Source organism: Heptranchias perlo, chromosome 17 (genome assembly GCF_035084215.1).
Source record: "Heptranchias perlo isolate sHepPer1 chromosome 17, sHepPer1.hap1, whole genome shotgun sequence".
NCBI lineage: Eukaryota > Metazoa > Chordata > Chondrichthyes > Hexanchiformes > Hexanchidae > Heptranchias > Heptranchias perlo.
Genome location: NC_090341.1, coordinates 52,659,753 through 52,676,798, shown reverse-complemented (window position 1 = coordinate 52,676,798; position 17,046 = coordinate 52,659,753). Strand labels below are relative to the sequence as shown.

Here is a 17,046-nt window from a genome sequence, read left to right as displayed (position 1 = left end):
TGTGTAGTGTGTATGTATGTGTGTAGTGTGTAGTGTGTATGTATGTGTGTAGTGTGCAGTGTGTATGTATGTGTGTAGTGTGCAGTGTGTATGTATGTGTGTAGTGTGCAGTGTGTATTTATGTGTGCATAGTGTGCAGTGTGTATGTATGTGTGTAGTGCGCAGTGTGTATGTATGTGTGCGTAGTGTGCAGTGTGTATGTATGTGTGTAGTGTGTATGTATGTGTGCGTAGTGTGCAGTGTGTATGTATGTGTGTAGTGTGCAGTGTGTATGTATGTGTGTAGTGTGCAGTGTGTATGTATGTGTGTAGTGTGTATGTATGTGTGCGTAGTGTGCAGTGTGTATGTATGTGTGTAGTGTGCAGTGTGTATGTATGTGTGTAGTGTGCAGTGTGTATGTATGTGTGCGTAGTGTGCAGTGTGTATGTATGTGTGTAGTGCGCAGTGTGTATGTATGTGTGTAGTGCGCAGTGTGTATGTATGTGTGTGTAGTGTGCAGTGTGTATGTATGTGTGTAGTGTGCAGTGTGTATGTATGTGTGCGTAGTGTGCAGTGTGTATGTATGTGTGCGTAGTGTGCAGTGTGTATGTATGTGTGCGTAGTGTGCAGTGTGTATGTATGTGTGCGTAGTGTGCAGTGTATGTATGTGTGTAGTGTGCAGTGTGCATGTATGTGTGTGTAGTGTGCAGTGTGTATGTATGTGTGCGTAGTGTGCAGTGTGTATGTATGTGTGTAGTGTGCAGTGTGTATGTATGTGTGCGTAGTGTGCAGTGTGTATGTATGTGTGTAGTGTGCAGTGTGTATGTATGTGTGCGTAGTGTGCAGTGTGTATGTATGTGTGTAGTGTGTATGTATGTGTGCGTAGTGTGCAGTGTGTATGTATGTGTGTAGTGTGCAGTGTGTATGTATGTGTGTAGTGTGTATGTATGTGTGCGTAGTGTGCAGTGTGTATGTATGTGTGCGTAGTGTGCAGTGTGTATGTATGTGTGCGTAGTGTGCAGTGTATGTATGTGTGTGTAGTGTGCAGTGTGTATGTATGTATGTGTGTGTAGTGTGCAGTGTGTATGTATGTGTGTGTAGTGTGCAGTGTGTATGTATGTGTGTAGTGTGTATGTATGTGTGCGTAGTGTGCAGTGTGTATGTATGTGTGTAGTGTGTATGTATGTGTGCGTAGTGTGCAGTGTGTATGTATGTGTGTAGTGCGCAGTGTGTATGTATGTGTGCGTAGTGTGCAGTGTGTATGTATGTGTGTAGTGTGCAGTGTGTATGTATGTGTGCGTAGTGTGCAGTGTGTATGTATGTGTGCGTAGTGTGCAGTGTATGTATGTGTGTGTAGTGCGCAGTGTGTATGTATGTGTGTAGTGTGCAGTGTGTATTTATGTGTGCGTAGTGTGCGGTGTGTATGTATGTGTGTGTAGTGTGCAGTGTGTATGTATGTGTGTAGTGCGCAGTGTGTATGTATGTGTGCGTAGTGTGCAGTGTGTATGTATGTGTGTAGTGTGTATGTATGTGTGCGTAGTGTGCAGTGTGTATGTATGTGTGTAGTGTGCAGTGTGTATGTATGTGTGTAGTGTGCAGTGTGTATGTATGTGTGTAGTGTGTATGTATGTGTGCGTAGTGTGCAGTGTGTATGTATGTGTGTAGTGTGCAGTGTGTATGTATGTGTGTAGTGCGCAGTGTGTATGTATGTGTGCGTAGTGTGCAGTGTGTATGTATGTGTGTAGTGTGCAGTGTGTATGTATGTGTGCGTAGTGTGCAGTGTGTATGTATGTGTGCGTAGTGTGCAGTGTGTATGTATGTGTGTGTAGTGTGCAGTGTGTATGTATGTGTGTAGTGCGCAGTGTGTATGTATGTGTGCGTAGTGTGCAGTGTGTATGTATGTGTGCAGTGTGTATGTATGTGTGTAGTGTGTATGTATGTGTGCGTAGTGTGCAGTGTGTATGTATGTGTGTAGTGTGCAGTGTGTATGTATGTGTGTAGTGTGCAGTGTGTATGTATGTGTGTAGTGTGTATGTATGTGTGCGTAGTGTGCAGTGTGTATGTATGTGTGTAGTGTGCAGTGTGTATGTATGTGTGTAGTGCGCAGTGTGTATGTATGTGTGCGTAGTGTGCAGTGTGTATGTATGTGTGCGTAGTGTGCAGTGTGTATGTATGTGTGCGTAGTGTGCAGTGTGTATGTATGTGTGCGTAGTGTGCAGTGTATGTATGTGTGTAGTGTGCAGTGTGTATGTATGTGTGTGTAGTGTGCAGTGTGTATGTATGTGTGCGTAGTGTGCAGTGTGTATGTATGTGTGTAGTGGTAGTGTGTATGTATGTGTGCGTAGTGTGCAGTGTGTATGTATGTGTGTAGTGTGCAGTGTGTATGTATGTGTGTAGTGTGTATGTATGTGTGCGTAGTGTGCAGTGTGTATGTATGTGTGCGTAGTGTGCAGTGTGTATGTATGTGTGCGTAGTGTGGTGTATGTATGTGTGTGTAGTGTGCAGTGTGTATGTATGTATGTGTGTGTAGTGTGCAGTGTGTATGTATGTGTGTGTAGTGTGCAGTGTGTATGTATGTGTGTAGTGTGTATGTATGTGTGCGTAGTGTGCAGTGTGTATGTATGTGTGTAGTGTGTATGTATGTGTGCATAGTGTGCAGTGTGTATGTATGTGTGTAGTGCGCAGTGTGTATGTATGTGTGCGTAGTGTGCAGTGTGTATGTATGTGTGTAGTGTGCAGTGTGTATGTATGTGTGTAGTGTGCAGTGTGTATGTATGTGTGCGTAGTGTGCAGTGTGTATGTATGTGTGCGTAGTGTGCAGTGTATGTATGTGTGTAGTGCGCAGTGTGTATGTATGTGTGTAGTGTGCAGTGTATGTATGTGTGTGTAGTGTGCAGTGTGTATGTATGTGTGCGTAGTGTGCAGTGTATGTATGTGTGCGTAGTGTGCAGTGTATGTATGTGTGTGTAGTGTGCAGTGTATGTATGTGTGTGTAGTGTGCAGTGTGTATGTATGTGTGCGTAGTGTGCAGTGTGTATGTATGTGTGTGTAGTGTGCAGTGTATGTATGTGTGTAGTGTGCAGTGTGTATGTATGTGTGCGTAGTGTGCAGTGTGTATGTATGTGTGTGTAGTGTGCAGTGTATGTATGTGTGTGTAGTGTGCAGTGTGTATGTATGTGTGCGTAGTGTGCAGTGTGTATGTATGTGTGCGTAGTGTGCAGTGTATGTATGTGTGTGTAGTGTGCAGTGTGTATGTATGTGTGTGTAGTGTGCAGTGTGTATGTATGTGTGCGCATGTAGAAGCTTTAATATTTCTCACGTTTCATTTGAGAACAGTTGAAACTGTCCACTTCTAACCAGACAAAACTGCTGATACCGACCTTGATTTCTCCCGCTTTAACTTTAGAAGCCTCGAGGACTTTGATTAACTCCACATCATCCACAGGATTGCCCTCAGAGGAGCTCAGACGCAGAAGTATCTGATCCTCTATCTCTTTCAGCTCGTTCCTCATTTTAGCATTGCTGATGATCAGCTGATTCTTGGCTTCTTCCAGATCAGGACGCTCTTGTGCCACCACACGACCCAGGAGCTGGTCTTCCAGACCACTGCGGCATTAAGACACAATTTATAAGTTCCACACAAAAAAGTCAATGATCTTCCAATTGAATTCCAAGTATTATTCTTATTGTGCTTTTTCAAGTCTAAAAATGTTTCTACATTTTCACTCTGAGTAAAAGAATCCGAATCACAATTTATTGTTTTCATTTATAAGATTTTACCTTATTCCTAATTTGACTACTTGATAAAAATGGCAAATTAGCGCAAATCAAAAAATGACATGTCAGAAATTGAAATTTTTCAGTGAAAGTTCCTCTTTATGCTTGAAGGGGCTGAAAGACAGAACTTGAATCTTCTAACCAGCATACACAGAACTGACAAACATCAACCGAACTTTTCACTGGTGTGGGAAACAAGATATCTAGGATTGCTTCCTCTGAATGGAGAAAAGGAATTGAATGACTGCCTCTGATCGATTCCGTAATAGAGTGGTGGAAAGTTACCTGACCACCCAGGGTATGAATTTTCTTAAAGTAACAGTATCCAGGTGATATTCTCCTGTGGAAGGATGGGAATTGTATGTGGGAATTGAAGGGATCAGGAAGTGTCTTAAATATTTTTGTTTTAACACTGAGTACTGACAACACTGTGGAATGGACTTGGTGAAGGCACTGAACAAGTTGATGTGACAGAGCTCAGCTAATAGCAGTAATAACATCACAGCATGTATCAGTAATCGTATTTTAATAGCGTTGTCCATTCAGTCCCTCATACTATTTCATTCCTCTAATGGTTCCCTGATGGTGTCATCATTAGTACCTTTTTAAATATTCTTTTCCTTCTCCTTTGCACCTGGGAACTGAGTGAACATACTAACTTATTCTGCATGGTTCCACAGACACCGGCTGCCTCTGGTCCTTGCTCAAACGTCTATTCTTCATGTGCGAACCTACACAGCGAATGTCAACAGGCTATTTGACTCCAGAGAGGACGATAGTGGGGGCTGACAGCCACATATAGGCACTTTCCAGCAGGACTTGCTAGAAAACAGCAGATTGTTCTGCTTCCTAAACCCGTCAGCACTGAGGCTAATTGTAGTACCCCCACTGCTGCCTTAGCTGAGATATGCTAACTCAGCACAGAGCTTGGTCAAACATGGTGAATTCTGGGCTGCGTTACTCAGTGCCACACAGAGCAACCACGGAGCAGTTTGTTAACATTAGTCAAGGCTCTAGGGCTGTGCTGTGACAGCGTGCTGACGGTGTGATGGCATTGCCATTCCGCTGAGCTTCCATCTGAGTCATGGTGTTGTGAGAGGGGTGCTGAGCAGAGGACGGGCGCTTCCCTGGGGGCAGGTCAGAAGGTGGAGTCATCCACAGGCCTGTTCGTGCACAGCTGCTAGCAACTATGCAAGCATGGCATAGTTGGGCTAAGCTTCAATAGACCTAAGGGCCTTCTCCTCATGTTCAACATGGAAAAAAGTCCTACAACTGAATAATCTTTTGGTTGGGACATTTATCCAAATGGTGCGTCCTTATCTAAATAATCTCGACAATGTAACTGCTCCAAATATTTCAAACACACTCAGGTGCAGCAACATCACAGATATGACAAAGACCAAGTTATTCACCTTGGAGACAGTGTGAAGTTAATGAGAGTGACCCTTGTTGATATCTCAGGAGTGTAGTGAGGATTGGGCAGCTTGGTGGTGATGTACATTTTAAAGTCTTCGTGATAAGGGATAATGGCATCTCCCAGCTTTATGACTGTACTGCCCTGCTGTTTATAGGTCTAGAAAGCAGAAGAAAATGCTTTGATGAGACTAAGACCACACATTTTACACACAAGTAGCTGTGTCATATTTTTTCTCAGGTTAGCTTTAAGCTTTAGTTGACATAAAATTACTTACGTTCCAACAAAATGTACCCAAGATACACAGTACGGCATTATCACTGGTGAATGGCAGGTGCAACTGTGTTCTCAGAAGGTGTAATTGGTGCAAAATTGTACCAGATCCGAGAACCAGCCAATCATAACAATCTTCCAGTGAAGTGAGGAGAGGCTGCCAAATGACTTATTTAAAAAAAAAATTACTCCATAAAATGAGAGAAGTATTCACAATCACAATGGAAATAAAAACCGGGTGGGTTCTATAACGGGCGAGCAGGCTCAGCCTGTTTACTGCCCAGATGGTGAAGGTAAAAGATTAGCCCCACGGACTCCACATTGACCAGGCACTGTGCCATCTCACTGGGAAAAAAATAACCATGGAGCATTTCTATTTGTGTGACAAATATGTGTAAATACATTGGATTATGAACTCAAAGCTGCGTGTAGTTTTTGGGCGCTCCACTACATACAATATTTAATCCTATGATACACATCTTTTTCTGAATTGGGAGTGACTAAATGCCATTTTTCTTTTTTAGAAAAAAAAATTTTAATGTCCAGTTCAAACTATGAAAAAGTTTTATTCAGAAGTTAGCCGAAATTAATCTTGTTGGTGCAACTGAGTATCACTGTTAAACCTGTGGTCTTACGACCACTCGTCTCGGGCTGCATGCTCCCAGTGTGGAGCGTCACGGGCTGACGTCACATGTCAAGAAATTGCACGGGTGTAGCCCACGATTTTCCATTCATTACGAATGGGCAACCAATAGCTGCAGCGCGTGACTTCCCGAACGTGTGCTCCTGGTGAGTGAGGCCCCGTGTGCTGGGAACGCACAATCGGAACATTTCCACCAGTGTGTGTCTGCTCATTTTCTAGTACCTGTTTCAGCAGTACGGGTTCCAGAGCTGGATCCAGCTCCTCCCTCACGTTCTCCATCAGACACGGCTTCCCAAAACGGATGGCATTCTCCAGACTCCGTAGGAAGTCACGGTCAGTTATCTTGAAAATATCTAATCCTTGATCTTTTTCCTAAAGTGAACAAGATGAGTCAAACTGATTAGACTGGTTTCCTGGGGACAGGAGGCCTGCTCTATTCCAGCAGCATTTGCCCTTGAGTTTTTTGGAGTGATGTAGTCAAATGGTGCTTTGTAGTAGTACCAGTACTTTACTTTTTATGATGATTGGATCAGCAATAGGAACTAGCAGGATGGCACGCTGGGGGAGCGGTATTTGGGCACAGAGCACATCTATGAGATGTGGTTTAGATCAGATGGAGAATGGCATCGTGTAGTGTGTAGCGTACTACACCAGGATTTTGTAGCTTTCTAAGGGCAGACTTAACAAATTTACATTCCTGGCATGGAGCATATATCGGAAATTTGGGCGTGGAAGTCAGTGCAGCCCTGGAGTACATTCAGGAAGGACCAGTAGGTGAAACTCTACCAGGGAGTGTGAATTCTATTTTAAAAAAACAAACATTTTCAATTTGTTCTGTTGGGCAAGAATCCTTCAACTATTGCACATCGTTAAGGTGGGGGGGGATTAATAGATAAATTTCTATAAAAGATTTAATTCAGCATTCAGCATTGAATTTCCTACGTTCCCACCTTCTGCACTCATTGGTTACTCTTTCCTAATACATTTTCCCAGTTATTCTAACACGATGGATTTGGCAGTGCCAGGTTTATAGATCTGTCTTTTGTGATGCTCTGACACACGTTAAATGTTTTGCTGGGACACGAGTTGGATATAAATTTTAGCCAGCGGAGAATAAGACTGATCCAGTGGCCGGGAATTTCCTCGCGGCTGCTCCTACTCCGCCGACATAACTTCGCCAGAAGTGCGGTGGAATCCCCGTTTACGCAAAGAGTTATTGCAATGGAGCAGGAGCAGCTGTGAGGAAATTCCCGGTCAGTGTCTTTTAAGTGTAAAATGTATCACTGTGGCTACCGAGTCAATTTTATAATTTTAGTTAGAATAGTCTGGAGACGACTATCGTAAGGTGTTAATTGAGGCTATTTTAAAGAATCATTACTTATCAGATCTCACACTGGTGATGATGCCTGCAGAATGCCAATCAGGAGTGTGAAACACCCATAATGCAAGCAAGGCAGACCCAAGCGAGTTCTAAAGGAAATCTACGGGGGTAATTTTCACTTGTGGCAGGGGCAGTGGATCGGCCTCAGTTATATGCCCCGCCTGATTTTATTTCCATTGAAGTCATTTGAAAGGAAATATCGGGCGGTGTGCATAACAGGCAGCTGATCCACCACTACCAGTTTTCCACCATCACCAAAAGTGAAAATGGACTCCTTTTAATGCTAGGAATTTGACACAAAAACAGAAAATGTTAAAAATACACAATGGGTCAGTCAGCATCTGAAAGAAAAGACAGGTTAACGTTTTGGGTTCTGGTGAAGGGTTCCGTTCTCCCTCAGGTGCTGATAGACATGTGTGGTTTTTATTTCACAGCAAGCTATGATGGCTTTTAGTTCAAAGGAAAGAGAATCGGTTACAACCATCACCCTGTCAGTGGTCTGATACTCTAGTCATTCAGCTGCTTCTTACATTTCTGAAGTGTTCTGTATGTTGTAAAGGGATCATTTTCTTGCCTAGACTAGTACTACCCAATGACTTCATTCACAAGAGTATCTGAGAGTGTATTGCACAAAATGTCTCTTTCCAGGTTGCTTCTAACTCGCACTTTTAGCACATAAAACATACTTACAAGTCGCTACCGTGACTCTAACATATTTCCAGTTATCTCACTCAATAACAGCATAAGGGATTGGGCTCTAACAGAACCCGTTTTCAGGGATAATGTGAGTAGGCCAGGCTCTAGAATGGGGATGTGTGACCAGGCCTGGTATGAGTGACAGCTACCGGAATGGGTGGGTTCATTTTAAGGTGAGGCGGGGGGGGGGGGCGCTGGCACTATCTTTTGCTTTAGTGATAGCCCGAAACAAAATATAAGGGCCTACAGATGCTGGATTCCTTCCAACCACCTGAGGGTTGTGTACAGAAATAAAACCAATAAAAATCTTATACCACATTACCACAGAAATATCTTTTTCATTTTATGGATACTTTAGGGTTTTTTTTATTTGTTCGCGGCATGTGGCCGCATTTATTGCCCATCTCTCGTTGCCCTGAGAAGGCCATCTATTGAGATAATGTAGGCCTTCTACTTTGTAGCGATTGTTTGGGCAACTGAGTGGCTTGCAAAGCCAGGCCGAGGGTGTTAAGTGTCATCAATGTAGTGTGGGACTGGACTCATGCAGGTCAGACCAGGTAATGGTGGCAGGTTCCCTTCCCTGAAAGAGATTAGTGAACCAGTTGGGTTTTTACAAGAAAACAGCAGTTTTCATAGTCTATTCAATTTCACAACTTACCATGGTAGGATTTGAACTGTCAACCACTGGATTGCTAGTCCAATACCATAAACAGTATACAACAAGTTTAGTTGTACAAGTGATATAATTGGATGTACATTTGTAATACCTTTTCTTTCAATTTTCTCCCCTACTCTCACAGAGACACTGGCCCATAATGGGTACAGTTACTCGTGTGCCAGTTTCCCTCTGGTACCTTACTCAAGTTGCCATTTTCATTTGTGAGCCCAGGCAGTGAGTGTTAACTGTGGGTGGCTTAACATCCACACATACAAAACTGCTGGATAGCTGTTTAGGAGGACAGCTGGCAGATTTTTCCCTTCTCAGTACAGGGACCCTAAGACCAATTCTAGCATGCCTACTATCACTCTAGCTGGGACCATGGATCGAATCTTGTGCCGTCCTGTTTTGTACAGCTCAGCATTACACTGGGCTGTACATCTACCAACTGAGTCAACAGGAAGTCACATCTGCAACACTTTTAAGAGACGGTATTCCAAGTTTGTACAACTGGCAGTAAGCATCACCCGCTGTCCATGGATATCAGGGAATCGCAAGCATGCTGTCCTCAATTGTCCAATATGTGCAGTTGGCAGGCGACGCTCCCAGTGTCAGAGTGAACTCAGATTACACCTCCATGATAACTAAAACAGTTGCCAATCGTACTGTGATATGTTTCATATCTTATACTCCTAGTACTGAGCCAAGCCGATCAGTCTTTACTACAGTGTGAGGTGTCGAGTCTTTCTGTCAGTCAGTGTCTTACATGGCTATACGGATTACCCTTACCAAATTTTTTATCCATTTATTTGCTTGACCTTGTGGATCAATAAACAGTGGCCATCGTTGAGCGTACTGTGTGATTACTCCATTTTCCACTGACAGAGCATCTTTGGGAAGACCTGCAATCTGTGAAATAGAAGATATGCCGGTAAATAGCGTGCAATCCAGAACAAGGGGGCATAATATTAAAATTAGAGCAAGGCCATTCAGGAGTGAAATCAGGAAGCACTTCTTCACACAATGGGTAGTGGAGATTTGGAATTCTTGCCCCCAAAAGGCTGTGGATGCTGGGGGTCAATTGAATCTTTCAAGACTTGGATCGATAGATTTTTGATAAGTAAGGGTATGAAGGGATATGGAATAAGGGCAGGTAAATAGAGTTGAGGTACAGATCAGCCATGATTTAATTGATGGCTGAACAGGCACAAGGGGCTGAATGGCCTGTTCTTGTTCCAATGTTAACCCCCTGAGTATTTACACACCAAAGTAATGTTGGAATATGAAGAGTGAGGTTTCATCTGCAACAGAGGCAAGAAACAAAGTTCAAGGTCAAGCTTCAACAAACTACAAGAAGATAAAACAGATTACAGATAGAACATGGATCAAAGCACTTCCAAAACAACAATTCAACAAAGCTTCACGACAATACTGCAACAGTGAAGGCACTTCCATACACACAACCTAAAAACTGCTCCCACCTTAGGAGACTGACCTCCAGCTGACACTTTGTCCCATTTACTTATTCCATTGAGCCCATTCTTCAGAGTGTTACTGGGCTCCATGGAGAGATCTGATCACGAAAAACCCATTGTTAATGTGATACGAGAAAATAAAAATGCAGCTCCAGATATTGACGCCTACCCTGAGGAGCTAAATCAGGCATTGAAATCCAGCATCCTGGCCAACATTTATCCCTCAACCAACACCAAACACAGATTAACTTGTCATTATCACATTGTGGGATTTTGCTGTGCACAAATTAGTTGCTGCATTTGCCTATGTAAAGCACTTTGAGATGTCCAGAGGACGTGAAAGGTGCTATATAAATGCAAGTTCTCTCTTTCATTATTTCCACAGGCCCCGATATTTACAGGGAGACGGGAATAGAGCGGGGCACCTGTCAGCGGCTAGGAAACCTGGAAATACGGGAAAGACGGAGGTACTGCCGAATTTAACAGCAAGAACGCATTAGAATTTTTTTTTTACTCAGTTTCCCACCCGGCAGCCGGCCAAATTGAGAGGCTGGCTGGCTGGCAGGCAGGAAAGCCTGCTGTACAAGGCTGGAGCCGGGGACTGGAGAGGAGAGAGGGAGGGAGGGATCGTGGTGGGGAGCGGGGTGCTGGTGGATAACGGGGGAGGTCAAAAGTTTGCCGGGGCTGGGGGCGGGGGGGCGGGGAGGAAAGAGAGATCGGATCACAGGAGGGTTCTGAAGATCGTGTGGGGGGGGGGGCGGGGGAGTAAAGAGCTCGTGAGGGGAGTCAGCTGATTGCGACGGGGGTGGGGGGGTCAGAAGATCGCGTCAGGTTTGCTTGGGGGACTGGAGGGAAGCATTCCCGCTCCTGCTGGCCAACAAGCAGAGCGATAAAAGCACTTATCTCCTGGATTCGGCAGTTCTCGTTTCCCTTTAGTTGCCAGGTTTCCCGAGCCCCGGGAAACTTGTGCTGGAGGCATTAACTTCAAATCGCTGACAAAATCTGAGGCATGAAGCCTCATTAATATATTATAATATCTAAAGCGGGTTACTCGGCTGTCTCGCAGCCCTCCTTGGTAAAACTGGAAGTAGGCGCGTTCGTGGCGAGTTGGGGTCAGGTTTCCCATTTTTAACAATTTAACCCCCGGGGCGGGTTAAAATTATCCCCATAGTCTCCAGGACAATCACATCTCAACCCTTCCCCCAGAAAACCACTGTGAAAGGAAGTTTCATTGCAGCCCCCCTCTGTGCTCTGAGCTTGTCTCCAGCGCCAGGGTCCCCAGAGTGGAAATGCCAGAGAACAAAATACAGATGGAGGCTCCAAATATCACGATTAATAAAGAATGCAAAAGTAGGGGATCGGCTCCCCACATTTACTTTACAGGATCAGGTAGCTTTAACTCACAGTGGATTTGATCCACCTCTTTTGCGGGTCTGCGATGCTGCAGATTCCGAGTAGGTTGGTTCATTTGGACCAAGGAGTGCAGCCCACAGAGGGAGAAGCACGCGTCTGTCATCAGCTGCATTGTAAAGACACTTCAAGACATTCATAGCCAAGTGAAGGCAAATCACAGGATCACAAAGGTATCAACAGAAACCCTAATACATCCACTGCTGATCTGGGGATCCGCTCACTTCTACTGGCCCAATGCAGCTGGGATCTCCTCCCTAATACTGCACTCCATGTAAACTCTGCACCACAATGCTGCAACAGGAAAGGCAGTTTTCTAATATAGGTGGTCCATTAATGACAGCAGATCACGAGAACTCTGGAGTCAAGTTATAAATAAGATGATGATAAACTGGGTTCCTGTGGAAATTATTTCAAAATGTTTTAACTTAGTGTCATTGAGTCTCTCCAACAGACGCTGCAGTCGTGGGAGCCCCCTGCACCAAATTCAGACAACCTACCCTGTTATTTGTAATATCAGTGATCATCGACAGCTCACCTGAAGATATGAGACAAGAAGTTACATTCCGCTGGTAACATCACCACAAGTGTGCCAGGGCCCTTGCCTTGTCACTGACCCCGGTGAATTTCCAGGGGTCAGCCTCATGCAAATTATTGTGGTGGGCCATTAGCCCAGTTCAAATAAGTGAGTTAACACCCGCGTTAAAATAGTTGACAGAGGAACGTCATTCAGACGCTCTTCTGCTAATATGTGCAGCAGTCATTTCTAGGTTTTATAGACTGGTACTGGGTCACAATGCTGTATAGCCATCACTCATATTGCAGGAATTTTGAAAGCTGCCAAGATAATGAAGTATTGTGTGTGTCAATGAGTTCCTAGCAGTACCACTTTAGACTCAGTTTGTGGCTTGCTGTATTTGCAGATTTATTTCTTTGACTGAACAATATTGGCCATAGAATATTTTTCCATACCATCGATTAATAAAACCCCACAGGGGTAATTTTAACTTTAGACGATAATGTTAAACACCACTCCCGATTTTCATTTCTATTGACGTCAAGGGAAAGACGTTTAATGGGTGAGTGAGCTGATATCGCGCGTTTTACACTATCGTCCAAAGTCAAAATGGTCCCCCAGGTCTTCCTCCCTCCTAAAATGAAAAGCTCTGCATCTCTTGAAGTTTCTTCACTGGCAGGCATTTTGCTTCCAGGCCTCTATAATCACCCACGATGAAATATGTTAGCACAGGCCAGGATGTCTCATTCTCTGACTTCTTCTCACAGTGGGGCAGAGTGGTACCTCCACTTGGTGTTAATATCTAACAGTCTGAGCAAGATGTGTGCACAGGAATATTTTCCTATCTTTCCTTGCTGTACTTTATTTGCACATTGCTGAGGTACGTCAGTATGCCAACTTTAACAAGTTACCTCTGGGAGTTCTAGCTGATCAAACTGTCACCAAATTAAAATGGAGGACAATGACCTACCTGCCAGGATCGTATATTCACGGGGTCTCCTAATGTTGCAATCAGATTGGATTCTTTTGTGTGAGGAACACCAAGCACAACAAATTCTTCCAGCCATTCATCATTCATTGCTGTACGATATTCTCCCTAAAAGTTAATTCAAAGCATTTTAAAGAATGAATAGCAATGTTGTAGTAACAAGGTAAACCCAAATGACATGATATAACTAACTTACATTGGGAGCTCCTAAGCTGTGCGATGCATTTCTTCGGTAACTCTTAAAACCTGATGTGCGGTTTATCAACTCTGTTTTCCCAAATCTATTAAAACCTCAAGCTAACTGGGCTTTTGTGCTCCAAAGTGTAGATAAAAGCCCTATACTCCCCGACCTCCAATGCGCATTCTGCTTACAGCATGTATCCACTGTTAAGGTGATCTGAAAAAAGAATATTGGGCTGGAACTTGCTCCGACCGGCGTGGCAAGGCTGTCCGCACAGCCTGCGGATAAAGACTATGAAAATACTTACCTCGTGGTCTCTGATGTCCACTTGCTCCACTTTAAATGTTGTTTCTATTCATCACTGTGATATCAGCACACCTTCCTTCGTACCGATAGACTCTGTGGGAATGGAAGCCACGCCCACAGAATCTGTCAAGAGAAGTCCCGCCCACAAGTAGGCAAGTAAAATTCATTCATTTAAATGAACTTGTCTATGTTAGTGTAAATAAAAATTTAACATATCTTGTTGTAAAAAGCTAAGCAAATGATTTAATTAACTGAAACTTAGACGTTAAAAGTTAAAAATGTTTTCTTAAATTTTTAATTTAAAATTTTTTTTTTAATGATCAAAAAATATTAAGAGTAATTTGACATTCCACATCTTTAAAATTACATTTTTTGTTGTTTTGCAGTCATTAACAGTCACTGCGCTTTTAAAAAGTAGTGTAGGGCTGGTATTTTCCAGTATATCTTTTGGTGACGTAAATATCATCGTTCCAGCTGGGCAGATGGGTAAGTTTACGAATGTTTCCTGATTTTATTGATTGTAGCGTAGGTGGCCCTTTAATAGGTACCTGTCAAACCACCAGCGAACCAATGGGAGCAAGTTCGTGATTTTGGGGTTTTACTGCGCATTCGCGAACTTGTACAATCGATTCGCCAGCGGTTGGAGAGATCGCCATTATGGGACGGTGTCCTCAGGTGAGTAATTTCTAGCCCAATATGAAATTGAGAGTTTATGTTGAATGGACTATACACGATGGATGGTGGAAGAGCCCCTGTGATGTTCCAATGGTACAAGAAGTAACAATGTTAGAAGGAAGTGCCCTTTGCATTATGCTGAGCTAGAGTGACATTAAGGAACATTAGTGCACACACTGAACTAACAGACAAGCTCTGTTTGATGTGAACTGAATGGTTTTGTATTACTCACCGTGAAAGGACCCAGATAAGCCACATACCCTCCTGCGATTAGCACATCCCCAGCTACATTATTGATCATGTAGTTCAGGTTCTGGACAGTTTCCTGCCAGCGGATTTTCTCATCTGACAATCCATTTATAAGCTATGGAAAACCAAATGTAATGAAAGGCATAATTTATACTGAAGAAGAACACATTGTCCTTACAAATAACCAGAAATAAAGATTTAAATAATTGTCAGATATTTACTCAATTTACAAAGACAACTAGAGGAAATTATTGAATAGCATCAGAAATCTGAACTTTGATTGTTTTCTAACTTTTAGTGAATTGCCAAGATTCATTAGGTTAGAAATGGTTATTGGTGATATTAGTGAGTGGGCAAATGCTTAACATGTTGATATGACATTCCTCTGCCCACTACTTTAACGACTGCATTAACTGTTTAAATTAAGCCACCATCCACTAATATCGACAACTGTCATTTGAGGCCTCGTGCACCCTGTTTAATTGTGATGAGTTATTTACCTTATGGATCTTTCCACTCAGTTATTGTCCAGCTGCCTGGTTATTTTTGTAATTTGTTTTAGTTTCTGCCCCGTTTCCATCCACAACATGTCCCTAGCTGAGGAACTGGAATTCAGAGCTGATTTACAGCTGGCTATTTGAAATCTCATAAGTCAGTTCATTTTTCAGATGTCAAGTGGAAAGGCTTTTTAGACAGATTTTATCTGCCCAACATTTCTCACCAAATTTTCCAATAAATTCACTGGCAAAAAGGTAAGACGTCCCTCAGACTGTCAGTTGTATTTATTAAAAACATTCCCCCCTTCAATACTGGAAATAAGCCATTTTCCGAATATAACCATATTCGTAAAGTGGTAAACAGAGAAAAATGCAATTGAAACAATCATGGGAAACCAAGATTTTGATAGTCATTCTTAGAGTTTTGGTGAAGTGGTCCAGTAAAACTGTAACTTGAATTTCTGGGTCTGGAAATGAAAGGGGTGATTACCTTGCCTGAGGGTAACTTTGTAATATCAAACTTACTGCAGGCAGAAAAGAGGGCTGGGAATTTCCTCGGAGTCTGGAGATGACAAAAGCATGGATGACGGTTTCAGCAGCAGAGATGGGCTGAGGTAAGAGCAGAGTTGGGCGATGTTACAGAGATGGAAGTAGGTGGTCCTTGTGATTGAGAGGATATGGGGTCGGAAGCTCAGGTTGGGGTCAAATAGGACACTGAGGTTGCGAGCAATCTGGTTCAACCTGAGACTGTGGCCGGGGAGGGGAATGGATTCAATGGCAAGGGTACGAAGTTTGTGGTGGGGGTCGAAGACAATGGCTTTGGTCTTTGCAATGGTTAACTGGAGGAAACTGACCGATCCAGGACTGAGTCTGACAACACAAAGGCAGCGGAAGGGTTGAGAGAGGTGATGGTGAGGTAGAGCTGAGTGTCATTAGCGTACATGAGGAACCTGACTTTGGATATGATATCTCCAAGGGGAAGCATGTAGATGAGGAACAGGATGGGACCAAAGATAGATCCTTGGGGACTCCAGAGGTGCAGGGGTGGGAAGAGAAGCTATTCCTAGAGATGCTCTGGCTATGATTGGGCAGGTTGGATACGATTAGATTGCTCAGTACTACAACATATTGCAACACTAACGGGCTGCACAGATGGTTAGTTTACATTCTCAAGCAGCTGAAGAGCTGCTCAACCCCCACATTTTACCCAGGTTTAAGGTAGAGTTCCTTACACTAATACTAAAATGGGTGTGACGTGGAACTTTGTGCGCTTATTACCTTATCGGCTCTGATTAGTCTCTGCTCACACTGCTCACATTTATTTTCCAGCTCTTCTTTCTTTGCTACACAGTCCAGGTACTTTGCTTCAAGAGCAGCTATCCCAAGTTCCACATCTTCCAGACGGCCCTTTGCTTCCTCCAGGATCTTCTGAGTCGCAGCCAGATCTTCTTGAGCTTCACGGAGGGCTTGCTGTGTAAAAAAAAGTAAATCAATTGATTGTACTCGTAACAGATTAACACTTTGCTTTAAAATTGCACAAATGTTTTAGTAGCTTATACAACTCATGTGTTGTTGCAATAATAAAATTTAACTGCACTGTAATCCTACATATGTTACATAGGGGATAATAAAGAATTATTTAAAAATCAATATCCCCACACAAATAGACATTCACTTAGTTACAATACTTCAGTGTAAGGACCTTTTAAAACACAAACTGCTGTTGTTATTATTGAAATTGCAAATCTGTCCCCTTATCACTAAGATTCATTACTGAGGCAGAAGTGTGAATGCTACACATTTAATAACTCGGTGAGTGAATGCTACACTGATAACTCAGTGAGTGAATGCACTGCTCATTGTGTTAATGAGCCACGTAGACCACTGAAGTACTGGATGCAATCCCTGGTCTATGCTGTTAGCTGGT

General features: G+C 43.2%; 1 protein-coding gene across 1 annotated transcript in view; it reads right to left on the bottom strand.

Moving 5' to 3' along the window:
* The window catches only part of dnah1 (dynein, axonemal, heavy chain 1), a 333,655-nt gene that overhangs the window by 75,264 nt on the left and 241,345 nt on the right, over window positions 1-17,046 (bottom strand). Inside the window, exons 57-63 of the mRNA XM_067999000.1 lie at window positions 16,398-16,589; window positions 14,606-14,737; window positions 13,194-13,319; window positions 9,611-9,730; window positions 6,309-6,458; window positions 5,169-5,329; window positions 3,360-3,585 (exon numbers count right to left, since the gene is read on the bottom strand). Coding sequence (XP_067855101.1) covers window positions 3,360-3,585; window positions 5,169-5,329; window positions 6,309-6,458; window positions 9,611-9,730; window positions 13,194-13,319; window positions 14,606-14,737; window positions 16,398-16,589 — 1,107 coding nt within the window. The remainder of the gene's footprint in view (window positions 1-3,359; window positions 3,586-5,168; window positions 5,330-6,308; window positions 6,459-9,610; window positions 9,731-13,193; window positions 13,320-14,605; window positions 14,738-16,397; window positions 16,590-17,046) is intronic.